General features: G+C 48.8%; 1 protein-coding gene across 4 annotated transcripts in view; it reads right to left on the reverse strand.

Annotated features, from left to right (window-relative positions):
* Positions 1-314: 314 nt before the first annotated feature.
* Positions 315-26,565, reverse strand: part of ATN1 (atrophin 1) — a 32,642-nt gene continuing 6,391 nt past the window's right edge. Inside the window, exons 1-11 of one of the 4 annotated variants that reach the window (XR_011143439.1) lie at positions 25,794-26,049; positions 9,303-9,497; positions 8,964-9,101; positions 8,453-8,566; positions 4,931-6,903; positions 4,122-4,344; positions 3,652-4,001; positions 3,284-3,517; positions 1,775-1,918; positions 1,324-1,504; positions 315-719 (exon numbers count right to left, since the gene is read on the reverse strand). Coding sequence is in view for 2 of the 4 variants with exons in the window: in XM_068956882.1 (XP_068812983.1) it covers positions 686-719; positions 1,324-1,504; positions 1,775-1,918; positions 3,284-4,001; positions 4,122-4,344; positions 4,931-6,903; positions 8,453-8,566; positions 8,964-9,101; positions 9,303-9,380 (3,603 nt within the window). In the remaining 2 variants the exon portion in view is untranslated. Of the gene's footprint in view, positions 720-1,323; positions 1,505-1,774; positions 1,919-2,230; positions 2,354-3,283; positions 4,002-4,121; positions 4,345-4,930; positions 6,904-8,452; positions 8,567-8,963; positions 9,102-9,302; positions 9,498-25,793; positions 26,066-26,565 lie in introns of those variants that run through there. The other 3 variants (XM_068956882.1, XM_068956877.1, XR_011143438.1) reach the window with 3 other exon arrangements.

Below are 26,565 nucleotides of genomic sequence, written 5' to 3' on the forward strand. Positions count from 1 at the left end.
TGCACCTCACAGCTAGACCCAGACCCTCAGTGACTGAGCGGTTAGGTAGGAGTGGCCATTTCTGAAGGGGTCCCATAATGCTTGCTTTGTATCTGACAGGATTTTGGAGAATGGGAAGCCACCCTGGCTAATTTGAAAAAGTTCCATGTTGCTTTTTTGTGTTACTTAGCTGTATCTTACATCTAAAGTTGGGGGGGGGGGGGGTGAGGAGGCATCTTTAAAAGAAGCTCCATCAGGTTTTTGAGTTACTTCTTGGCCACATCTCCTCACAGAAGCAGAAAGGGCAACAGCATCATGTACATGAACTCCTGTGATGCTCTGCACTGTTTTTATTTAATGCAACTGTTCCCCCAAAAGAAAGGATGGAGCAGCTCCAATCTTGAATTTCCATCAGTCTTTGTCTTTTTGAGCTCTCTGCATTGCTAATTTTGTTTCCTTCAGAGCCTTGCTGGAATCATGTACCAATCATTCCATGTCCATTAGTGGTGTTTCAGTCCCTCCCCATTTTCTCTCCTCTCCTTTCTGCTCCCACGATGCCATCCTGTACTCTTGATCCATTCTGCTCTTGCACTGTACTGCACTGTAGGATCAGGATGTGTAGGTTCCCCTCCCCCAGGATTTGGTTGATCAACTGCTCCTCTTAAGAGAAAGACATGATGATGTCGCGTTGAGAGTAGGAGTCCATTTAAAGGGGTTTGTCACTTTCTTTCTTCAGGTGACTAGGAGAAAGAAGAACAAGGTGATTGTGAGAGAAAAAAGAGAGAAGGAGAACTACCTTAGTACTGTGCACTGCATTTGGTTAGTCTAGTCCCACATGACAGTGCTGGCTTGGAAAGTTTTCCAAATCCTTGAGGTAGGAGATGCTATCCAAAAGGTACAATATTGCACCTCTCCCTGTCCCAGTACGCTTCCCTGTGCACTTGCAAGAACCCTTTTTAGGACAGACCATCCATCCAACTCTTGTGAACATCTGTTGTTTTTGCAAGGGTATCAGTTAGCAAGAACTGTATTAGCATGTGCGAAACAGGTAAGTTTACTCCCCAACGAAAGGAACTGAGACCCCATACAAGAGATTAGCCTACAGGCCACTGAAGAGCCACTTGCCAAGAATGACCTTCGTCATGGCCAACCCACAGCTGTGCCCCAGTGGCAAGGAATCCATGCTCTCAGATGTGGGGGTCAGGCTGGAGCCAACCACTTAAGGAGAAATGCTTCCCTGATCCCACTTCTGCCATCCTCAGGCCATGACCAGGTCCAGATTTGTACTGTGAAGTGAAAGCATTCTGCTCGCCCAGTGTCATGGAGAGAGCAGGTCCCATGCACCTGTAGTAATCCTCCTGCGTAGGGAGCGGCACTCCATGCAGAGGGTGGTGGGCATGAAGCCACTGCTGCTGTTCCAGAGCCAAGCGCTGCAGTTCAGCTGACTGTGCATGCATGGCCTGGAGCTGATGTGCTGCTGACATGGGTGCAGAGAGAGACCCCGGCAGGTCCCTGTAGGGTGCAGCTGCAGCCAAAGACAAACAAGAGAATAAACAAGTTAATGTAACAGCCCCATCCTCATCCACGTCCCCATAGCTTAGTCAGAACCTTACTGCATTTTTCCAGTCCTGCCAATGTGCAAGGACTTGCTCATCCCTCGATATTCTAGGCCTGCCCTATGCCACGACAGAGCTCTGTTAACAGTTTGGTTTTGTGCCCCCCTCCCCCACCCTGCCCACTGAAGCTCTGCTGATGCTTTTTAGAGGAGACTAGCAGTCCCCATAAGCATCCTTACCAAAAAGCTGGTGGCGGAGCACTTCGTTCTCATGTAAGGGGTGAGGGAGGAGTGGGTTGGGGATGGTTCCTGCTGGGTATGGTATCCGGGTGAGATGTGATCCCGAGGCAAGTGGGTCAATAAGAGGGTGAACAGAGGCTGAGGCTAAGAAGAAAAAACATCAAAAGATAATTGTCCCACGCTATGCAAGAGGTAAAGATATAGGTGCAACAAAACAGACAGACATGGAAAAGGCCAGTGCCTATTAGGGGTGGAATGGTTTCAAGACTAGACAATGTAGTACCATTTCCCTCTGAGTGTATTCCTTTGGCCAGCAATGAATTTCATGTGAAATGCTGGCACAGCTCTGTCCTTGCCACACCATCTGGGTATTCAGACATTTTTATACTCCCTGGGGAGAAGTACTGCTCCTTAGAGTTGATCCCACAAGAACCTGCTCTGCAATCAAGTCTGTACCCAGTATTGTGCCCATACGCCATCAGCTGTCATTCAAGTGTGTACTCATATTGGGTGCTTCCATTTCCAGGTCTCATCCAGGGCAGATGCTCAGTGCCAGGCACTCAAGTTTGCAATTATTATCTATGGATGAAATGCAATATATATTATTTTATATGACAGCTGCTCTTTCCAGGTAATCAAATCACTTAGTGTTTTGAACTCACTGTCAAGATGCTGGCTGGAGGTACACAGCTATGCTGTGTAGGTGAATGGATGTTCATCGGCATCCCATACCACTCTGAGTAGTCACAATTGCAAGAAGGGGCATGTTTTTAACTCTATCACCACTGACCTCTCACAACGCCCAAATTGACGCAGCACTTTTTTTCTATTATAATGTAGTTTGGGCTTTGTTTCCCTGTGCTTTTTGTCACTACACTTTTTTTCCCTTGCTTTCCTGTAGTATGTGAAAATGTAAGAGACCAAGACTCAGTTCTGAAGCACAGCAGCCTTCCAGTTTCTTATGTAAATGTAAGCCAACCTAAAGCCAATCTTCCGTCCCATCCTTTCCCACCATCTGCAGCAAGCACCATAGGAGGAAACTGGAGAGCCAACATTTCATTAGGCTTAAGGCTATCTTCAAAAGTGGTGTTAGCAGGGCCCCCCTTCTCTCTGCACACCAGTCTAGGGGTACAGTCCGCACGCAGCACCACCACCCTTGGTAGCCAGTGGCACCCCAGCATTCGTATTGTGTTCCTACAGATCCCAAACCAAAAGCCATGGTGAAAATGGCTCTGTTCTCCACTAAGCAGCAAACGCTCAGATCTGCTGATACTCGCAACACACTCGCAAACAGTGTCTTTGGTGGGATGGGAGCACAGGGTAGGCTGAATGACCATAACGTTGACCTTTTGGGCTGAAGGGATGGATGTGGGGCCCTCAAAGTCCAGTCTCAGCAGCTCCTGGGCTGAAGGAGCCAGAACGAGGGAGCACAAGGAGGGTGCAGTAGGAGGCAGAGCAGTGCTCTGTGCAGGGCACCACACCTGTGCTGCACTTCTATGCAGTCCTTACCTGCATGGATAGCATCCTGCTGGTGGAGATGGAGGTGGGAGTGGATGTGGGAATGCTGATGATGATGCGGTGTTACATTGAGCATCTGAAGCCGGGCCAGAGGGTCATTGCTGAGAGCAGCCACCCGCTCTGCATGCTGGCGTTCAGCTGCCAAGCGCTCAGCATAGGACATGTCGGGACGAAGGGTCGGGCCAGCTGCCAGCGCCAGCCTCTCCCGCTCCAAGTGGCCCAGCCCTGGGTGGAAGGGAAAAGCAGGATGAAGGCCAGGGGCTGTCTGCAGACTCAGCCCCCCATGGCGTGGGAAAGGATCCATGGCAGCAGCTGGCACGGCATGAAGCTGCTCCAGCTCAGCCGGCTTGACTTCAAACCCAGGCTTGAGACGTTCACGCAGGTCTCGGTCCCTCAGGTCTCGTTCACGGGCTTCTCGCTCCCTCAACTCTCGTTCCCGCGTAGCTGGGTCACTGCTGTAGATGGCCGGCACGTTGTACCCCAGCAAGCCTGGGTCAACAGCACCCAGGGGCACGTAAAAAGGGTGGTTGCGGTTGCTGGGGGACATAACGTGTGGCCGTGCATATTCACTGAGCGTGCGCAGAGCCGGGGTGTCAGGGCCCAGGTATGGGGGAACAGTTGCTACAGCACTGCCCTGCTCAAAGGAGGGGCGGTGAGGAACAGGCCCAAGGGACGAGCACTCAACTGGCCGGCCCTCCTGGGCCATCTTCTGTAAGAGAGCAGAGAAACAAGCATCTCACTGTCACAGCCCCAAAAGGCAATGGCTAAGGGGGGTCCCCAAACATGAGCCCCTGCTTCACTCCAGTGGAGCAGGCCCCATCACACCTACCACGCTTCTCTCCAGCTCCCTCTCCTTCTCTCTTTCCCTCTCCTTCTCCCTCTCCCGCTCCCTCTCTCGTTCCTTCTCCTCACGGGCCTTCTGCTCAGCCTCTCTCCGGACTTTTTCCACCAAGTCTGCCCGCTTCTTGGCCAGCTTGGAGCCGTCAAGGGGTACAAAGTACAGGTCTGTGCGGGAGCAAGAGTTGAAGCCACGGTCCAAGTGTTTGTTGAATCTGAGGGGAAGTGAAGCATGTCAGTAGAACAGAAGGGCTGAGGGAACAGCGAAAGCTGAGCCCCACACTCGGATAAGGGCATACAAGGCTCATTAGAAAGGCAAGAGAGTGCAGCAATATCCCACACATTTGAGGCAACATCCCCTTCCTTGCCCCACACATCCCCCCGCTCAACCAGGCCCCTGCGCAGACATCCCTTTGCCTCTCCCTGAAGTGGGCCTGGCCAGGCTGCAAAGGGGCAGAGAGCGTACTCCAGAAGTGGGGCCAAGGAGCAGAAGTTCGGCACTGCCCTCCTGGCCCCCCAGCTCAGTGGGAATACCAGGACTGGCCACACACTCAGATATTGCTCTGCTATCAGGCATGGGGTCCAGGCAGTGGCTACCAGGCTCTCGGCTCCTCTAGGTTGACACCAGGGGCAGCACCAGTCCAGATGTCTGCTCTCCAAAGAGGGCCTTCCTCCAGCTGGTCTGGGAAGCCCCAAGAGACCATCCTTTCCCTTTCACACACTCCCTTTTCTCCATTTTCCCTTGAAGTTTGTGTGCCTCCCCCCTTCAGGGCACCTCTGGCTCCCCCGCCTGCACCCCACCTGGCTGACTGGCTGGCGTGGCTGGGCACGTCCACCACCTTGGGGGGCGGCGAGGGGCTGCGAGTTGGCGGCATGGGGCTCTCAGGGGGCTCATACTCCTCCGACGGCTCCTGCTTGATCTGCGCCGCACTCAACGGGAGTGGGGGCAGCGGTGGCGCAGGGGCGCCCATGCTGCCCGGCAGTGAGGGGGCAGCCGGGGCAGGTGAGGGGGCTTTGTAACCACCCGACACGGGGGAAGACGTCATTCGGTAGCTGGGAGGGGTAGCCACACGGAAGGAGGAGGCGGAGGACACGGGGGGAGAGCCCGGCTTGTAGGGGGCCGGGGGCTGGAAGGTAGGGACAGGGGACGCTGCCCGTTTCCCATAAGGGGCCATGGCTGAGGGGGGCACCGGAGGCGACACGGTCTTGTAGGGGGCCGAGGAGGGGGAGGCCATGGTGGCAATGACGGTGGAGAGCGTGGTGGAAGCCGAGGTGACGGGAGGGCCAGCACCGTGGGCAGGGGAGGGTGGGGGTGGCGGCGGGAAGGTGTACGTGGCGGGACTCTGGCCCTGGGGGTGAGCACACAGGCCAGGGTAGCTTCCCTGGGAAGAGGTGGAGGCGGAGGAGGACGAGGAAGAGGAGGAGGAGGAAGAGGAAGAGGGCGCTGCGGTGGCCGCAGAGGGAGCCTGGCTGTAAGTGGCCTGGCTGTGGGGAGGGTAGAGGCGCAGCCCGTAAGTGGCATGGGAAGGGTGATGGTTGTTGGACTCCAGGGCGTGCGGATAACCTCCGGGGGCCTGGGGAGGGGCTGCGGTCGCTGGAGACACCCCCCCTCCACTCCCATGGCCGTGGTGGTGCTGCTGGGGTGGCTGCTGGTGGTGGGAGCTCTGGCCAGGGAAGGAGGCAGTTGGGTGGGAGCCGGTGTTGCCCAGCGGACGGCTGTAGGGGGGCGGCCCCTGGCTCCAGACAGGCTGGGAGGGCAGGGAGGGCTGAGTGTATTTGGGGGGCTGACTGGACACCGAGAGGCCACTGGGCGGGGGGAAGGAGTGGCCATAGGAGGCACTATAACTGGGCAGGGGCTGGGCAGGGGATGCCTGGGGGTACTGAGCAGAGGAGCTGGATGGCGGTAGCGGTGGGGGGGCATAGGGATAACGCGATGGGGCCACGGTTTGGGCCTTGTCCTGCCCCATCCCATGCGGCGATGGGAGGTGCCCGCCCAGGGTCTGTCCCACCATCCCGGGAGAACTGGAGGTGGCCACTGTGTTGTTGAGCGGGCGTAGGGCTGGCGGGGGAGGCAGGTTAGCAGATACATGGGGAAAGGAAGGAGCAGAAGCTGGGGAGGCAGCCGGAGGGTTGGCTGGGGGGGTCTTCTGTGGGGGAAGCCCCCCAACCACTGATGCCAGTGAGATAGGGGTGGTGGGTGGTGGATTGTGCTTGGTACTGAGGGTCTGCTCACGACCGCCTGATGCTGGGAGCCCACCCACACCACTGGCAATTTTAGTTCCAATCTGGACCACATTGGCCGTAGGGTAAAGAGGAGCATGGGCAGAGGAGGACGAGGACGAGGAGGAGGAGGGAGTAGAAGAAGTGGCAACAGCAGAGGAGGAGGAGGCAGGTGTCTGCGGGGCCTGAGCCTGGAAAATCCGTGAAGCCTGGCCCTCCAGCTGAGAGTGGTAGCTTCCTGCAGTGGGGCCCTGCGGGTGGACTTCGGCTGGGAGACCAAAGCTCGGCTCAGGCGGACGGGCCAGGCTATCAGGAGGAGGAGCTACCGGAGGACTCTGAGGGAAGAGTGGAGGGTGGTGGTATGAGTGAGACGGTCCCTGGGACAGCACAGAGGAGGAGTCGGAGTCATTCTCCACGCTTCCGGGGCTGTAGACGCTTGGCGAGGTGCTCCTGTTATCCTGGTCAATGTCCCGTGGGTCACTGCTCATCTCATCATTGAAGCTGTGGCCATCAAGGCTGTCAACATCTGACGGGGATGGAGGACAGGGTAACTCCTGAAGCAGAAAGAGGAAGGAGATGTTACGTAGCCTCCCAGACCATGCCCAACACTTCTCATGTTCCCAGAGATCTTGCTTTTTGACCTTTCTCCCCTAGCCCCAGCATAAAGGAAAGTACACAGAGGGAAGGAGACATCATTTGGCAAGATAGCCAGTCCTACTAGCACTTGCCCTCTGAGCAGCTCCAACACTCTCAGGTACTTCAGGAACATCACGTGCCTAGAGAGGAGGTGATGATGGGTGTCTTGCGTAAAGAGGCAGTGAGGGAGGTGCAGAGAACCGTAACAGACCAGGCTGAAAATGAATCTATGAAAGGTCTCAGCACCACCAACAGTCAAGGGCCTTTGGGCAGGGTATAATTCAGTACTACCACCAGGTGGCAGAGAGCAGCACCCATAAGCATTAACGGGAGAATGCGCTCCCAGCACAGCCAGCAAATCCAGAATTGCTCTTTCCTATTTATCCAGGGCCTTCCTCATCACATTCCTTTCTCAGTGAGGAAACCTGCTCCCCTTTGGCCCCTGGTCTGAATGTCAGCTCTCTTGGCTCCTTAATGGGGGGTTAGCCGCCCATTCCTCCTCTGCGTTTCCCATTCCATGCTCTCCTCCGCCATGTCTCACTTCAGGCAATAAAATGATCACTGATTAAGCAGCTAATGTGGACAATTAACAGGCGCCATTCTCGAGCCTCAGGATTTCCAAGAGAGGATGAAGTGAAAAAGATCATTGTTAAGCTGCAAAGAGCATCCACGTGGAGAAATTACATTGGTCTAACTGCGATGGTTTAATTATATGGACATCGTAACATAAGTAAATATCCTCGTGTCTACAGGCCTTTAAAGCTGATTGCCTGAACACACTAACAGAGAACTGAAAAGTAAAAGAATCGAGGTTTCCTTCAGCTGGCTGATCTTCAATCCAATCCAACGTTGTCTGCATTTTAGGAAAGCCCTGCTAGAACTATGGCAAGTGTGCGTAAGTTGGTTTTGCACTCACTTCAGGATTGGAATTATCGTTACTTGGATCCCAGCATGATTTAAGGATCTCTGTTTTATACTGCTCTGCAACAGCAAAAGAGACTGAGTCTAAACTGCCACAAAGCTGTATGTGGAGTTGGGGGGGGGAGGGGAGGGGGACCTCAGCACATCTCACAGCTGCTGTTCATCAGCACAGCCAGATTCCCTGCTGGGGGTAACCAGGTTCCTGCTATTGAGCTGGGGGAAGACAGGGCATGCACCCAGGTCCAAGAGGTCAGCAGTCCCACCCAGACAAGGACATAGAAATAAGAGAATTTTTGTCTTCATTCCAGGTAGCTGTTTTGTATGCCAGGCAGATGTCATTTATGTTCCACCTTCCGGCCAGAAGGGCTACAGGGTGAAATCTGAGGTGCCCGAACACATGATTGTCGTGATGGCCACACATAGGCTGGGGCTCCAGAGTGGCAAGAATTTCAAGCTAGCTGGACATGAGCAGCACACACAGGGAAAAGGAACGCTTCTTTGCCCTGGCCTCAGGACATGCCAATGGACACAGCAGGGGCAACTCACCTCAGTTTTGGTTTTCTTGGGAGCATTGCTGTCTTCCCCTTCGCTCTCTGAGATCTCTTCTGTTCGGCCCTGCTTGCTGCCTTTGGGGGTGCAGGATTCCTCCACCCGGCCTTTCTGTAAGGGAGAGGAGGAGAAGGACAGGGAGGTGGGAGGGTCACTGGGAAACCTCCTCTCCTACCTAGCCTGCACAGATTCTAGCAGGTGCGAGTGTTGAAAAGTTTAACAGACCGTGGGCAGTGAGGAGTGGTTGGGACAACACTGAGACAGAATTTGGCAAAAATTAACATTAAAAAGGGCTAGTGAGACTGAGGACTGCTTCCGGGAAGATGGTGGGAAGGGTAAGATCCTGAAGATGAGAAGAAGGAATACATCCCACCTGTTCCAGATAGCTGAGCCCAGAATGGGTTCCACAACGGATCCCATTTGGTCTGCACAGTTGGATCCCTAAATGGATCCTATCTGGTCTGGGTAGTCCTCTTGCACCTCAAACTCACAAACTAACTTATACTACCTTTGTTGCTTGTCGGGATTTTTCAGCTTTGCCATCGCTGCTGGAGGTGCTGACGCCCCCTGGGGAAGCTCGACCCCGTGATCTGAGCTCCTCTCGGGGCCCTGGAGTCTCCTTCTTCCGTCCACTCCTCATCGACATCTGAGAGAGAGATCATTGGATCCATACTGCTCTGCAGCTCCCTCCGCCCCTCCCTAGCTTCCCAACGCCCCTGAACCCCTGGCCCTAGCGCCCTGCTGCGCCAAATTCAGGTTCACAACCAGCTTTGCTGTGAACCTCAGCACCGACCCACAGCTCTTGTCAGGTTCTGAGTTCCTCCCCTCTTCCTCTCATCTCACGTACTGAGTCTTTGTTCTGTCGCGTCTTCATTCTTTTGGGTGTGGGACCCCCATTCTCCTTGGCCCGGTTTGATGAAAACATAAATTTTTCTCACTCTACCCCCCACTTCCGCTGTTTCCTGGGAGACTGAGACAGGCAAGATCAGCTCTTCTGGAAGGGGGGGCTTACACCAGCAATGCAACAAGATCCTGGTGAACCCTGAAAGGCAGACAGAGACAAAAGGTGAGAAAGCAAATAGCATGGGAGACATCCTTTTGTGGTTTGCTATATAAATATGACACAATTACTACTTTTAATTATTAATTATATATATAATTAAATCATATATGTAATTTTTATATATGATTATATTATGTATATATATAATTGCTTATAATTATTTTAATTATTATTTACAGATCCAAGAACCTTTACTGAGAAAGCAATAAACTTTCCCATTACTAGGAGAAAAGATTTGGTCACTGGGATCTCTGATCTCCTTTTTCTGGGAGTGATACCCACATGATGGGAGGCAGTTAGCACCCAACAATAATTTTTTGGAGGAAGCAGGGAGGAATGGCTATCAGTATGTTGATTTTCCTCTGACAGCATTTTAACATTTCCATTTCCTTATTTATTATCTTCAGAGAGAGAGAGAGAGGAAAAAATAATGAAAAACTGCTTTAAAATGTTCATAGTGGCATTTTCTGACTTTGTGCGTTCCTCTTCACACCTGTTGTCAGTGCAGTAGTTACATGATCCTTAACTGTCCATGTGCTGTCATTAGCTAACTCTGCATAATGAGCCCCTGGAGGCCTTTGATGCAAGAAGTATTACATAGCCCTGACCTCTCCAGTGCATAATATGCACATGTATGCAAGCACCAGTGTGTCATACAGAAAGATTGACGAATCTTGCTCAAACTGTTTAGTTTTAAGAATACATGAACAGGAGCAAGAAAATGCATTTAGCTTTGCTTTTGCCTGTCACAAACAGAATCGTCCCTGTTTAGCTTGGGATGTCTCCCTAGATCTCCTTCCTCCCCATACTCTGGGCTGTTTCTCAGTAATACCAGATGGTGTCCATCCCAGAAATGCAGAGTACATCCTTGCAGTTTGCAACAGCAGGAAGATTTCCAAGCTCCTTCTGAATAAACTAATAGACCTGTGCTATGTCCCGAAAGCACCACCATTATTTAACACTCTGATTGTGTTAGCCTGGGAACTGGACTGAGCTGATTCAGGAATGCTGCTCCTGGAGCTAGCTTGCTTGAGTGTGGCTCAGGATCCTTTGCATTGAACTGCACTGGGCCGTACTGGTTGTAACCAAAGAGCTCTTCCTTCCCCAGCCTGTTATATGAGCTCCTCTACTTGCTCTCTGCAATGGACAATCTCCAAGACAAGGAGATGTGGATCTTTTCTTCGGATGCCCCCTCCACAAGACACATCTCCTGAATTATATCCTGTGCTCTGGAAGCATTGGGAAATTTTGAGAATAAGACTGAGAGTCAGGTTTCCTAAAGGTCATCCCAGATCAGGAGAGATCAGCTTCTAGCAGGCCAGTGCAAGAGAAGCCTGCATTCACTTTCACCTCTCTCAGAAGGGAGCTGAACCCAGGCATCAGAGCAAAAGACACCGGAAGGGAAGAACCCCGCCTCTCATGCGCAGCCCCGCGGCTGAATTGTGTGATCTTGAGGTCACTGCTTTCCTCTACCTCCATTTCTCTACCTGTAAAATGGGGATACTGATACCGGCCTGTCTCTAGTGGGGTTCCACAACTTCTCTGACTAATGCTTAGAGAACCTCATACGGAAGGTGCTTGCAAAGAGCAGGAGACTGTTTGTTTTAATTTCATTAATATTTTATTTGACCCTCATCATGAGCGCCACAGGGGACTCATCCAGCATTAATTCCGACACACAACAATTCATTAACTTAGACCTCTTCTTTAATAGAAAAATCAGATCAGATTGGTTTAGACCTAATCCTGTGCAACCACAGCACCCTCCTAATCCCCACAAACTGACATCTTTTACAACCTTGCATTTCTGGCATAACTTGGTCTTTGGTTGCTAATTCAGTCAGTCAGACTGATGCTGTTTTCTATTCTAGATAAACACCTAGAATTAACATTTCTTACATATAACAAACATTATAAAGTAAGACAATCCTAATTTAACACAACCGCAACACACACCATGTTGACAGTCTTCAAGGATTAGCCCAGCTCTCCCTAAATATACAGAATTAGCAACAGCGTATTACCAATATGTTACCACTCTTATTTTACATTCAACAGGAATGCCACCTACAACTCACACACCAAAGAACTGAACATCATAATGCAGTGCTCAGGTCTCACTTCAACTTTCCAGTAATTCAGTAGCGGCAATTATGGTCTTCTCTCCAAAGAAATAAGTCAGAGAAATAACATGCAGTTAACCATGTACTGAAACCTCCCTTTTTAACAGAAATACCAACTAAGCATTTATGTCAACTGCAAAATACTCAGTACCAAACAAAGCCAGGAACAAATAGGTACAGCTCAGTAGACAACAATTAACCACTGGGGCAGAAGCTTCTATCACTTACAGGGTTAAGCCCTTTCTAAAAGGTATAACGGAATTGAACCACGTGTTATTAGGCTCAGTATAGCAATTGTTACACCAAAGATCAGATGAGACAATCACAACACTGCCTTCTGGTCTTAACGTCTATGAAATAAAAGCTCACAGTATGAGCCTCGATAACTACAAATGAAGCAGCAAAACTTGGGTTATAACCTTAACCTTCCCATCGCTGAAAATCCTTGTGAATGTCTCTGAAGAATTCTTACTGCTCCATGGTTTTGGAAAGGAAATGTGACATTTGGTAGTGCTGCTGTGGGAGGGACAACCTTTTCTTGGCCTTATGAAAATCTTTACAGGTTGGATTGAGTTATGAGTCATTGTGAATTACCATTTTCTGTTTGTGTTTCAGATAACTCAGCTTGGGTTGGCTTGCTGCCAAAAACCCTCCATATTCCAGTGGGAATGCTAGCTGGTACAGTCTCCTACTAACAACGCCCTCTCAGCAAGGACCCCCAAATGGATCCTGCTCTTTCCCCCACCTGCTCCAAAATGGTCCTTTTTGCCCCAGGGAAACTGTCCTGCACAGGAAACCAGGAGACCATAAGCTGTATCTCCTCTTCTATGAAAGACTCCAGGCGCTGCATCTCCTTTGCAGGCTGTACTGTGGAGCAACTCTTCACAGGTAACAACACTGGACAAAAGTCCATCTCTACTGGAATGGATTCAAGCCTACTTAAATATATGCCCTCAGTCTCTCTTAGGAAGCCTGACAAAAGTTTGCCCCTGGCTCAGGACATCATTTGCACGTTAGACCATTAGACTGGGTACCTGAGAAAAGTAACTTTCATAGAGGACAACAGAAGCAGAGGAAACGGAAACAGGGCAGATTTGTCGAGAATGGTGTTTGTGGATTCGACAAGGGTCGTAAACGACAAGCAGGCAAAGAATCACATGCCCCAGAAAGCTTGCTCACGTCTGGGGATGCTCTCACAGGTCCCCTCAGCAGAGGCTCCAAACAGCAGGGAGGCAAATTCGAACAGGACAGGGAAGTCAGGGAGATGCCCCCAGAATCCACCGAGGACTGAAGATTTTTGTCGCTTCAGCCGGTGCTCAAAAGCAACACAGACTCCAGGATGGGTGGCCTGAGTCCCAAAGCACCACTGTGCTTGAGAAGGTTAAATGCTAGCTAACGTCCAGCTAGCTCTTCCTGGGGCCAGGGACAGCAGGAGGGAGGGTTGAAGGCTCCCAGGCGCCATACCACTTAAGAAGCCAAATTACCATCACTGTTACTTACTCTAGCAGTTTTTCTTTAGCTAGCAGACATTTAAGGCCTGATCCAGATCTCGCTGAGATTAACTGCTGGATGATCAGTTGTCAGTTGTTACCACAGTCTCTTCCCTTCCTTTTACATTATTCCTCTCTTGGAGTTAAAAAAAAAAAAAAAAAAAATCTGCTTGGTCTTATTATCCGCTATTCTTGATCCTCTGGTGATGGTGATGTCCTAGAAAGATTCAGACCTGGTCCAAGCAGGAAGGGAGGCACAGTGGGGCGCAACGTGACCGTGTCATGCAACACAAGAGCCCACCTGGAGCTAGCCAGTGATGATCTGGGCGGAGAGCAATAGCACCAACGCAGCCTCCTCTCTCTGGATCTCTACCTAGGCATTACCTATTAGGCTATACATCTGGCCAGAGGCACTGCATGCAAAGATCTGAAGGTGCATGGATGGGTCATTTAGTCCCAAATAAGGAATGAACGCAAGACTGCCACACATCAGGACCCCAAATGCTGCAAGAAGGGGCAATTTGACAGTGTCTATGCTTTTAAACAAAGTGGGCCAGGGCCTGTTCTCAGGCCCTAAGGCTGACTGGCATTACACAGCTTGCACCCATATGGCAAAATTCTCCCACCCCCCCAAAACGGGATGGCCACATCTAAACTGGCTATTGGGAATGGGCATGGCTCCACACTAACTCTTAAACCGTGCTGAAGCATCATCTGGGAGAGTGAGAGTTAGTACATGACAAAGATCATACATAGGAATACCATGCTAAGGTAATATTACCACCAAATGTGCACCAATACTTGGGCCCAGTTTAGTTTGTTACTATAGATGTAACCAATATTGTCTCCCACTAGATGCCAGTCTGCAAAAAGTTAGTTGTCAGTGAGGATTCAGTGAGGTCCCTTCTTTAGCCTTAGTATGGGATGACCTGGAGTTCAAACCCTCTTGTTTTTTCAGTTGGGAATTATTAAAAGTACACAGTGACTATTTCTTAGTCATTTTCTAAAATGCAGGAGCTACATCCAAAAAACTATGTGAAATCAAAGACATTTGCATGGCAAAGGCAGGGATTTAGAAGTTCGAAAAATGTGATAATTAAACTGAGCCTCTTTCTCTGCACTTCATTAGCTCTATGTTCACATCCCATTTTTTTTCTTCCTCCTTCTGCACAGGGACCGAGTAGCACTGAAGAGAGACACTGGGGTGGTAAAATGGACACAGCTGCTCTCTAACACTGCAAATGCTGTAAAGTGTCCTGAAAGTAAGGTGGGATGATAACCCATGGATCGCTCATTATCACAGGAAAAGATCAGCCAGGAGCGAGTGCCCATTGGAGCACTACGGTCAGGGCACATGAACTCATGGCTGCAAAAGTCCGTAGTTTGCACATCTCATACTGCCCCAGTGAGTGATAGCCCCATGTAATAAATTTTTAATTCCTGCCTCCACATCCCTCACCTATCAGTCTCAGAGAATTCTCAGGGGAAAATTCTGAGAGATGTATCTGGGTTAACAACTGTGTGGTATCTTGAAAATGTAAAGTTTTATCCAAAATACTGCAACCAAATAGCCTGAAATATGGCATTTCCTAATTGCTAAGTAGCTGACTTCATGCTTGAACCTTGGTGTTTTACTATAGGGCATGGGGGGGAAAGGGAAGGGGAAGGAAAGGGAAAGGCAATGTATTCAGTGTTATATAGCAATAAATGAAGGGGTCAGAGTTCAGGTTGCATGTCAGAGTCTGACTGTCAGTCCTTTGATACGTGCACTGAGCGTGACATTATTGTAAAAGAGAAAATGATGGTGTGTGCGAAGGGATTAGGATGCCAAAATGGTTGAATACCAAGAAGGCAACGGGCAAATGCTCGCAGACATTATTATCCTGGTGTGAACATTCCTGTAACTTACACACTTTTCACTTAGTAGAGTTAATTTTTTTTTTAAAGAAAACATATGGAGCTATATGGAATGAAAGGTAGGTTTTGATATGGGCATTTTTCTGTCTCTCACTAAACAACTACAACATTAGGTAGATGCAGGGACTGTGAACTCAGGCTGGAGAGTGGATTAATCAAGTAAGATTATAGACCTGGTGGGGGGAAAAAAAAAAAAAAAAAAAAAAATCATACTCCAGTTGGAGCACTAGCCTACCCAGTGGATGAAGCTGTACCTAAATTCCTCCCCATAAAACTAATGTGAAGCTAGAGGAGCGCAGGAGACCGAACGGCTCTTGAGCCCTGGCTGAAGGCAGTGAGTGTTAGCTAAAGCTTTCCCCACCTGAACCTCAGAAGTACTGCAGCCAACAGCTGTGTCTTTCCTTGATGCTCTCCAGTGTCCCTGCCCATCGCCAGTCTCCACTGCTGGTGTTACAGCACGCTTTGGCAGCTGCGTGGACCCTCATGCGCACCTCAGCTTCAGTATTAAAACAGTGACAGTTTTCACTTGTTTTCATTTTTCATAAATAAATCAATTTTATATTATCTACTGGAATTCCACTGGACTCTTCTAGCTAAACTAGATTCATAAATATTGCATAAAATAGGTCACTATGAAATGCTTTTAAATATAACATAATCAATAAATGTAAATGAACGTTTTCGGAAACTTCATCCTGGACCAAAGGGCAAATTGCACACATTTGAATACACAAGACAAATTAGCCCTCTTGATTTAGATCCGTCTATATATGTCTAAAATAATACCTCCCATATAATGTACAGACTAAATCTTAACCAACGTTTTTAACCCTTATCATATATGGAAGTTTCGTAACAATAACATTTGTTAACAAATTGACTTGTCAGCTACCTAGCTATTCCTTCTCCCCAGTAAAATAATTAATAACAATTAAAATGTGAACATTTCAAGAAATAATGCCAAATAAGAGCACTGAAAGATAAACATTCAGGGTGCTGGCAGGCTTAGGAGATAAAACCAGTTTACTCATATTAAGTCTGCATTAATGTTTTGCACATTGCATAATTCTGTACAACCATGAGGAGTAAAAATGTAACTTTGAATATGGAAGCTGCAATTCTGGAACCTCCATTCAATGAAAACCGTATCTGAGAATAAAAAAAAAAATATTTGCCAATGGGCACAGTGAAAGAGATAAAACATTCAGAACTAAAGAGAGGTAATAAATAATAAAGGCATTCATGCATTTAACAACGGCTTAAGCTACAGCACAGAAGACACTAATTCTTGCAGATGCAACTGAAAATAAAGTTTGATTCACTAAATGAAGTTTAGATGTACTAAAGAAGGTTAGGTTAATCGTAAAACGACTCCTGAGAGCACATTAAAATGATTATAAGTATGTAAGAGATTTACTTAAAAACCTCAGAAGAATCATTCAGTCTTCTCAAATAAAGGCCTCAGGATTTCACAGAGATACAGGTCAGCAGAGCCCAGTGGAAGATCACAAGATGCAGTAAACGTGGATCGCCTCTGAGCGTGGGATGGAGGCCTACATACGTGTGATTCAGAAGAAGGATACATCTCGCTCTCCGTATTCATCATTTTAAGAAGTGTGACATCTCCTACACTTGCAATGCCTCAGCAAGCCTTACCTGTGGAGCTGTTAGGACGTTAAGAGTTATAACCTGTCTTTTTATACATAGATTTTCCTTTATTAAGGAAAGTATATTACTCAAAGACATCGTGGACAAGTTGCCCAGAGACTCAAAGAAATATTTAGGCTGTAAGGCACCTCTGCAGATCTCAACTCCCAACCCCTGCTCATAGCAGGGCTGACTCCAGAGCTAGATGAGGTTGCTCAGGGCAGCTCCACCACCCATCCATCCTTCCTTTCTGTAACAGACAAATGAACTCCTACTTACTAAATAGTAGGAGTGGCACCTACTAAATCTGTAGGTGGCAGGGGATGTCCAAGCTGGACTATGGAGCTGACCTGTTCTCATCTCTCCATCCTGGACAAACTATTCAGAGTGTAGAGAAGAACCAGAGAAAAGCTCAGGAGCTAGACAGATCAAGCTCTGCAAATTAATGTGAATGAATTAAATGTTGAAAGTATCAGGCTACCATCAGGTAAAACCGGTGGAGCTTCACAAGGATCAATGTCCTACCTCCCAATGACATTAAGTTTGGAGACACTCGGCAGCAGATGATCAGGATATCGTAAGGGAAAACTTAGAGAACACTAAGCCAATAAAGAAATGTAGACAAGATGGATACAGAAAAAGGGCAAAGGGAAGCCAGCGTGGCTGATGAGAATAAATTAATGGAAGTAATACGGATAAGAACTGACCGGGGAGAACTATAGAGCGACCTTCTAAGAGGAGTGACTGGGCAGTTAAATGCCACATGAGATTCAACGCGGATAAATATAAAGCAATGCACATGGAGAAAAACAACTCCATCTTCACATATAAAATAATGGACTCCGGGGCTGACTGCTGCTACTCAAGAGCGATACCCTCGGGATACGAGAGGCAGAGCCTGAAAATATCACCTCGACATTCAGCAGCCATCAAGAAAGCGACTCATGTGGTAGAAATTCCTAGGAAAGGAACGTTAAAAAAAAAAAAAAAAAAGAGAATGTCATTATGCCCTTGCATAAATCCATGTTTTGCCCACATCTTGAAATGTGTGTACAGTTCTGCTCCTTCCGTAAGAACAAAAAAGGAAGGACAATAAAGAGGCATGACTGAGTAAGTTAGACATCTTTGTCTAGAAAAGAGGTTACTAAGTGAGGATGTGATAAAGGACTGTAAAACCACACATGATAAGTAGAGGTTAGGTAGGAACTATTTTTCACTATCTTTTCCAGTATAAGAACTAAGGACCATCAAATAAAGCTACAAAGGGACAAGTTCGAAACAAACCAAAAGAGATGGTTCTTCTTGAAATGAGTGGTTGACTGTAGAATTTCTCACCAAAGATTGCTGCGTGTGCTAGAAGTTTGCACGGACTTGAGGGGATACTGGAGAGTTTCATGCAAGAGAGAATAACTGAGGCTTGCTGGATAATTAGAAACCACATCTAGCTACAGCGGTCCCTCAGCTGGAAAGGGTTGGAAGCTATGAGACTATCAGAGGAAAATAACATATATGTTTGCCTTAACTTTATACTCTTTCCTAGGCGTTGGGTAACGGCCACTGCTGGAGACAGAGCCCTGGACTGGATGGACCTAGCAGGGTTGCCATGTTTTTAACAAGCTCAATAGTACAAAGTGCTGAGGACAAGCAACAAGAACTCATCTGCCGTAAAAAAACTGCTCCCCAGGAGGGAACAACCAAGGAGGAGAAGGGCCGAGGAAGAGAGGGATTAATTATTCACCGGAGAGCTATGGACCATGATTGTTCTTTCCAAAGCAACTGTAATCCTAAAGGGCATCAGACAAGGTATTATAGAGCATGAAAAATACAGTATTAATGCCCCTACACACGGTACTTTTCAGATCTCCTCTGGCAGACGATGTAACGCTTCAGTCTCCCCACGTTGGGAAAGATGGATCAGATTGGAAAGGGTGCAGAAAGGAGTTTCCAAGATGCTAAGGGACATGAAGACTCTCTCTGTTACATACAAGGATACCTACAAAGTCTTTTTTTTTTTTTTAACTTCACAAAATAAAAGCTGACAGGTGATTATTGACTGTAAAGCACCAGAAATGAAACATAGGAGTTAGAAGAGGTATTTAAGCTAAAGGAGAAAGTATGTATAAGAACAAATGGGTATAAAAAGGCCATCAACAATTTTAAAAAAGAAATGAGAAAATTCCTAGCCATTCAATGAAGCTCTGAAATAGCCTTGCCTGGAGCATAATGGGGCCAAAAAATAAGTCATTATTATTAAGATAGAATTCAGTAAGTTTGCAAAAGAGAGGAGATGGCATGGTGCCTGCAGGACTCTGCAGTCCATGACCCAAGTCAGCCCTTTTGATTCTGTTTCTAGGAATTCAGGGCTGAGAACAAAGCCAACGTGAGAGTCGTTTGTCCAAAGAGCAAAAAATCAGAACAGGAAAAAGACGAATGGACAGATTCAGAAGGAAAGGGGTGAACCAGAGCTGAAGAGAAGGACACAGGAAAAAAAAAAAAAAATCATACAGTATTTGAGACACTGACGAGCATTGAGTCACACCCTTGCTTGGAATACCCACAGCTTTTCCTTGGTCTACAAAACTGGCCAAGTGGGATGATCCTGCCCTCACCTGTAGGCCTGAGGGAAGGGGAACCTGGCAGTTTATCACCAAAAGATTTAGGTGGGAAGAGATCTCCGGAGGTCTCTGCTCAACCGCCGTTCAGAGTAGAGAGAACTCCAAAGCCAGATCTGGCGAGTCCTGAACATCTCAGAGAACAGCCTCTCTGGGAGCTTGTGCCAGTGATGAACCAACCTCATGAGGAGGGGACCTTTTTTCTTACCTACTTCACCAAGTTCATGTTATATGATTTGATGAAAACAGAAAACATGATGATTATGGCTGAATCAGGGTTTCCTCATCATGATACAATGAAGGATTAAAAGTCACAAACATCTGAAATTCTGCCTGATCCCAAGAGAAATTATAGCAACCATTTCACGCCAAAATGCTTCCAGCTACAGGCGTAGCATCTGCCTTACAGAACGACAGCTTCAGGCCTCCCACATCTTAAGATGGCTCCTGATCCCATAGGTTGATAAGAAATTAAGCCCAGACTGCACTGCTGGGGAAAAGGCACGACGGTAAACGAAACCATCAATGAAGATGTTTTTTCATGGATCAGTAAGATACAGTCTTGGGTAATCTCTGTAAAGCAGCCCTTGACCACCTGTGGGCTGAAGCCTACTATATATACAGCTATGACACAAACATGACCTGTCTTGTCAGAAGAACCTCACATAAGGATCCATTGTTAAAAAACCAAGTATCATGAAACTTAGTTGACAGACAATGGTGGCCCATGACAGAATTCATTTGTAGCTGGCGAAGGCACCAGCTGAGTGAAGTTTGCAGAAACATGGGCAAAGTTTGCAGAGGACACTAAGGTGGGTGCCACAGAAAATAATGGATTGGAATCTCTGGCAAAGATCTTTTGGTGCTACTGCTGCAACGGGGCCATGCAAAAAGACAAGCATTTTAACTATCCCAAAACGGAAAATTTTTCATCAAAAACAAAAGATTGCAAAATACACTCAAGGATGAAAGGTTATATCCTGATAAAGAGAGGCTCTGAAAAGGCCTTGTAATTAATGACTGATGGCAAACTGAACATGAGTTCTCAGCACAAGACTTCTAAAGGGGCTATTCCTGAACTGATAGAATCCACTGATGCATGAAGAAGGAAATACCCTACAAAGGTAGGAATAGACAGACGATTTTTACCTGCCTATATACATGGTTGGTGGGACCGTTATGGAATCAGCACGTGCGTTTCTTATATGCATACTTCAAAAAGGATGCTGACAAATGGAAAACTTCCAAAAAAGAACAACAAGGAATATGTGAGGCCTGCTAACCCCCCCTCTTCCCCTGCTAACAATAAGAACCTTTAAGAAGCTCAATATATTTACTTATTAGGGGAAAGATTAAAGGGTGACTCAATCACAGCCTATGAGTACTGCAGGAGAAGACTTCTAATAGCAGAGAGCTCCTTAATCTACAAGACAAGGACCTAAGAGCCAATGGAAAGGAGCTGAAGCTAGATGAATTACAAAGAGAAATACAGGGTAATTTCAGAAAAGGAGGAGAAATTAATCACTTGAAAGCCTTATTATAGAGCTCTAGTGCATCCCTGGAAATCTCTAATGAAGGTGGGGTTTTCTTCTTTTCTTCTAAAAGAAATGCTCTAAAGTTTTCCGCAAAAATCTCTGGGTGACATTCCCTGCCTTGTGCTGTGCAGGGGAGAGGACCAGCCAGTTGATCAGAAGAGTTTTTATAAATGCTGAAGTCGTCAGCAGTCTTAAGAGAGGTTGGCCAAGAGATGAATGGGGGTTAATCCTGCATGAAACTGAAACTTGAAAGGAACAGTCTAGCAGCATACAAGGAAACCTTGATAGAGAACCATGATTTAACTCGATAAACCGCTGTTCATAGACACTGGACTATCTTTATGCGTCTGGCAAACTCTGAATAATTCTGAGGAAAATCAATTAATCTGTTGCACTGCCTGAAAGGAAAAGAGTAGTATATCCCATATACTCTGCTAGAGATGCATCTTACGTCTAATAAAATACACTCTATATATTCTATATAATATATAATACCTAACACAGATGTACTATGACAGACACACATATATACACCAGTATATCCAGTCTGCTGCCTGAAGAGATAAGGTTGCTCTCAAACGCAACCTTTGCTTAAGTGATCTATAACACAGAGAGATCTTGTGGAAGAAACAATCAGAGTACCACCAAACAGCTTGTAAGGCAGGGAAGTACATGACTAATGTTTTCCACCTAAACCGATCTATGATGAACAATGTCATCAGGGCAAGAGACATGAGGGAAGATTGAAAGCAACCAGTCACCCTTCCTCAGCAAAGCCCAGCCAGAACATCATTGCCTAAGATTATCCAGAGAAGATACCACAGTCACCCTCTAGTTTGCAGGTGAAAATACTGCCACAACAATCAATCAAACATTGATATTCTCACAGGGGACAACTACAAATCGGTGTTTGCTGTCACAATTCACAATAAACACAGAAAACAGATGGTAAGACTTTTCTGTAGGAGCATTATCAGAACCGGAAGCAAGACAGTGAGTGCTTCTGGAAGGATAGCTCCCTCACAAAGTTAACTTGTGTCAAACTTTTAACACATGCCAAATCTTTCGTCCAAGTGCTCTAAGCCCGAATCAGCCATCCAGACTAAGGTAGAAGCGAAGCTCAAACAAGGACCTCGCTTGAGCTGGAAACACCCCCCCACACACCCTGTTATTCTCCATGCACTTCACGTTGAGGACACGTACCGTGGGCCCACAATTTCCTATCACATGACGAGGAGAGAAAGATTCTCCAGTGTCCACCTTAGCGTGAGGCAAAGAGCAATGGGACATGCACCTGGGCAACCCGGCACCACTTGTGTCTGAGGCACCACTGCAGACTCAGTAACTCGGGCAAGGCATTGATATGGAGCATCTCACACTTAGGTTAAAATAACCTCTGTGACTGGACTCAGGTAGTGATCGTGCTGATCACATAAATTAACTCTGCAGAGAATATATATCCTAGATGTGGCTCACTTGGTTAAGGACACAACTCCTTCAGAGACACTTACACTTTTAAACATACTCTGAACTTGTGTTTGATTCTCCTTTGGACTACTGACCTTTAATAATTTTATAAATTTTATATTATATATTATATATATATTTTATATAAATAATTATATAAATTTTATATAATAATAATCCTGAAGAAGTAAAGATAGAAGAGATAAAGTGATAAACAGAGGAAATAACACTTGGTACTTCCAGAGCATCTCATAACGGAGGAAGAAAGGGGTCAAAAATCCACAAGAGGCAAGGAAGCAGTTTATTTGTCCAAACAGGAGAGAGAAAAAAAAGAACTGGGGCAGATACAGCCCGCATAGAAGAGGGAACCAGATTCTCTGGAGAAACACCTGAAAAGGGGAGACATCCAAAGAGGAAAAAGAAAAAAAAAAAAAACTGGGGAAACAGGGGAAAACATACAAGCAGATATTTGAAAAGGGACAAACCTGAATAAATGCTCAGACCAATACCATAGAGTGCATTTGCAAAGGTATTACATCTCAGACCTGGCAAGGAAATAATCCTCCTCTGTACAGTTCTGGATCCCACAGCGATCCCTGTGCTCCCCTGGAACTCTGTATCCACCTCTGCCCTCCAGGAAAATTCTGATGAACGTCTGGGAGCTCAAGGAGGAATCAGGAAAGCACATAAGGAAGGGCAGAGGCTGAATTTTGGGAAGAGCAAAACCTGCCCAATTCACTTCACCTACGAATAAGGGCTCCCCTACTTGAGGAAGAATACAGAGCAGGTTGCTTTTAGTATACTACTACTGCTGTACTGTAGAGTCATAGTTCCTTGCATGTACAGTATTATTTTGGAATACAAGTCTGCCTACAAGAAGCTCGATTGTAATTCCCTGTATAAGCAAACATAAAGGCGAGAAGGCAATAACCTTTCCAAGGTACCCAAGGGGTACAAAATCTGGGGGAGGATGGAAATTCATACGAAGAGATGTAAAGGGAAGCCATCGCAGCAAGTTAAACCTGTTAATCTTCTTCATTAAGATACACTGCACATTTACTCTTCAGATATCTGAATGGGTTTTATTGTTTCCAAGAAGAACCAAGGCACTGCATGTTCCAAGGCCATGGTTCATGGCCACACTTGAAAAGCTCCATCATGAATCACAACCAGAAAAGGATCCTCCCGGTTTGAAAGACTAGATCATCCAAAAAGTTGGAAAAACACATGCGTATGATTGGTTGTGCAGTCGCCAATAACAAACGCAAAAATAACAACTTGGCCAAGGAACAGGGAAAGAAGGATGAAATTCATTCCAACAAACAATCTGACCATTCACATTGACAAGTGCCCCATCCCTGGGTAATGATCTTGGAGGGTCATCCTCCCCACTTAAATGCCGCTCCCTGAGGGACACGCGTGCAGCATAACAGTGATGCCCAACATATTTAGGTGTACAAGGAAGGAGGGTCTAGCTTTCAACTCAAACAACTGTGGGTTGTGAAACTGAGGCAGGCAGGCAAGGATTTGGCTAATTCACATCAATACATCAGTTCTTCCAGGAAGTCATAAGGAGTGAACTCTGAAGCTTTAGGCGTTAAGTGAAGGACACATAACCATGTTCCACCATCCATGTGAGCACAAAAAACAAACATCTAACTCTTTCTCCCTTCCTCTCCTGCTACACACACTTAAGATGATGGCCCACTATTTTCTCCCCACTTTGTCAATACTAGAAAGAATAGAGGTTGCCATGCAATCTTTCCAGAACAATAACCCAGGAGAGATAATGCAAATAGATTTGAATGGCTAGCTTGATAAGGACGTGCTGTTCCAAAAGAACCAAAACAGCTTCAAAAGAGACTGCACAAACAAAAAGCAAGAGAAATTCCTACAGTAACCATCCTGGCAACTAAGTAACTCACTGCAGAAGTCAAGACAGCCACAGCACTGAGACGCATGCAAATAAAGACACTGCCCGTTCCAAAAGCAGCTCTGTCGATGCTAGCATACAATAGCTGCCACAACAAGTAAGCCAAACAGAAGTCAACGGCAAGTAAAGGCAATGCATAAAGTAACGCCACAGTGACCAAATGGCTGCCACTTCAACAGTACAGCAGCCGCTTGGCAGAATACAACTGGTAATTCACCGGGCAACCACCAAAAAGCAGCCACAAACCAGCAACCTGCAGAAGGCAGCGGGGCAAACCAACTGCTGGCTCAATGGCACAGCCAGGAGGACAGCATGGGAAATACAGGTGCCCCAGCTACCCAAATAGCAAAGAAACAACCAACTCAGCACCCCAGAGGGATCTCAGCCAGTTCAAAGGGAGCACAAAAGCCATCCTGAGGTCACCCAATTCCAGGAGGCTTGTCTGATCCCCAAGGAGCAACTGAGTGTTTTTCCCTGCGAGTGGCACAGGAGAAGGGCAATGGGTCCCCGGGCTGAGGATGGCATGAGTCGTCGGGAATTAATCCTATGGGCACACGCCAAGGAGAGGGAGGCCGAGTAAACACTACTCAGCACCCCCGACGGCAACATTATTTCCAAACGTTATTTCTGCCTCCTCCCCAGCGGCACCTGGGAAAGAAGGGACAATGAGAGGCTCTCCAGCAGCAGGGAACGCCACTGCGATTTGCAGGGGCTGGAAGGAACCGAAGCTCCCCCAGAAGGCAGTGTGCTGCCTGATTCGTTTCCAGCATTGTTTTATTTCATTTTCTGCGTGGCGCCGGGCCGCCGACTCTAAACTCCGGCACCGCGGGGCCGCCGGCGCCCCCGGGGCACCCGCCCCGGTCCGGGTCCCGGTCGGAGTTCCCGCTGCAGGGCAGGGTAGGGGGCACGCGGCCCCCGGGCGGTGACGTCATGCCGGGCACGCGGCGGGGGGCGTCCCCGCCCCGGGACCCCCGCGGCTGGCGCGGTGCGGGCGGGCGCCGAGCCGCCGCGCGGCCCGTGCCCGCCCGCCCCGCTTCCCGGAGGGAATGTGCTCCAAGGAAAACAAACGCGGGGAAAAGGTGCGGGGGGAGGAGGGGGGGGAAGCGAGCAGCGTCCCCCGCCCCCGATTTACGAGCGTTTTCAGCGCCGCTCGAGCTGCTCCCGGCCACGGCCGGGATCGGGGGCTGCAGGCAGCGAGGGGTGAGGCCCCCTCCACCGCCGCCCCCCCCCCGCGCACACGCGCGAATGCCCCACGGCCCCCTCCGTGACCCGCAGCGCCCACAGCGCGGCAGGCACCGCGGGGCGCCGTTCCCCAGCCCCGCAGGGGTTAACCGCCATCCCCTCCTCACCCCCCTTCCCGCCCCCACAACTTTTGCTTTTCTCTCCCCCCCTCCACCCCCCAACTTATCCCCTTCCCCTCCCGCCGCCTCGCCCCCTCCCCGATTCCCGGGGCCGACAGACAGACAGGCAAAAACACCCGCGGAGGAATGCAGCGAGTGGGCGAAGATGACAAGCAGGGCGGGAAGGGCTGCGAGCGGGCGAGGGACTCACCGGCGGCTCCGGAGGGGAGGTCGAATGAAGGGAGGAATGGAGGAGGCGAGGAGCGGGGGAAGGGATTTAAATGCTGCCCCCCCTCCTTTTTTTTTCCTCCTCTTTCCTCCCTCCTCCTTTTCCGCGCTCCCTCGGTTTCTCTCGTGCCTCCGGAATAACAAATCGGTCGCAGGGGCAGCGGCTCCGGGGATGGGCGCGGGCGGGCGGGCGGGCGGGGGGGGGAGCGCGGCGGAGAGCAGGGCCCCCCCGCGGGTCTGGCGCCCCCTTCCCCCGTCGCCCCGCGGCGCGCCCCGCTCTCAGGCGCGGCCGGCGCTGCCCCGCCGCCCTCCCATCGCGCAAACCGCGGCCTCTCTTAGCCACCTCCCATTTCCGAAGAGCCCAGAACGAGCCCCCCTCCCCCGCCGCCCGCCCCCTCCGCAGCCTCCCCCGGCCCGCCCCGCCGCCGAAACGTGGCTCTGCCCCCACCCAGGCCGGGGGGGAGCCGAGCGGGCCGGGGCCGGGCCGCAGCGCCGCGGGAAGGGGAGCGGGAGGCCGGGTCCGGCCCCGGGGACACACGGGCGGAGAGGTACTGAGGGGCCCCGGCTGAGAACCGCTTCTCAGAAGGAACAATACCGCAAAATTAAATAAATAAAGACCCCAAGGCAGGCCCCAGAGCTGGAAGCGGCGCGGGGAGAACGCAGTCAATAGCCACAGCTCTGCCCGGGTCTCGCCCCCTCCCGCGGGCGGCGGCAGCAGCACCCCTCGGCGCCCGCCCCCGCGGCTCGGCCCCACT

Source organism: Struthio camelus, chromosome 1 (genome assembly GCF_040807025.1).
Source record: "Struthio camelus isolate bStrCam1 chromosome 1, bStrCam1.hap1, whole genome shotgun sequence".
Taxonomy (NCBI): Eukaryota; Metazoa; Chordata; class Aves; order Struthioniformes; family Struthionidae; genus Struthio; species Struthio camelus.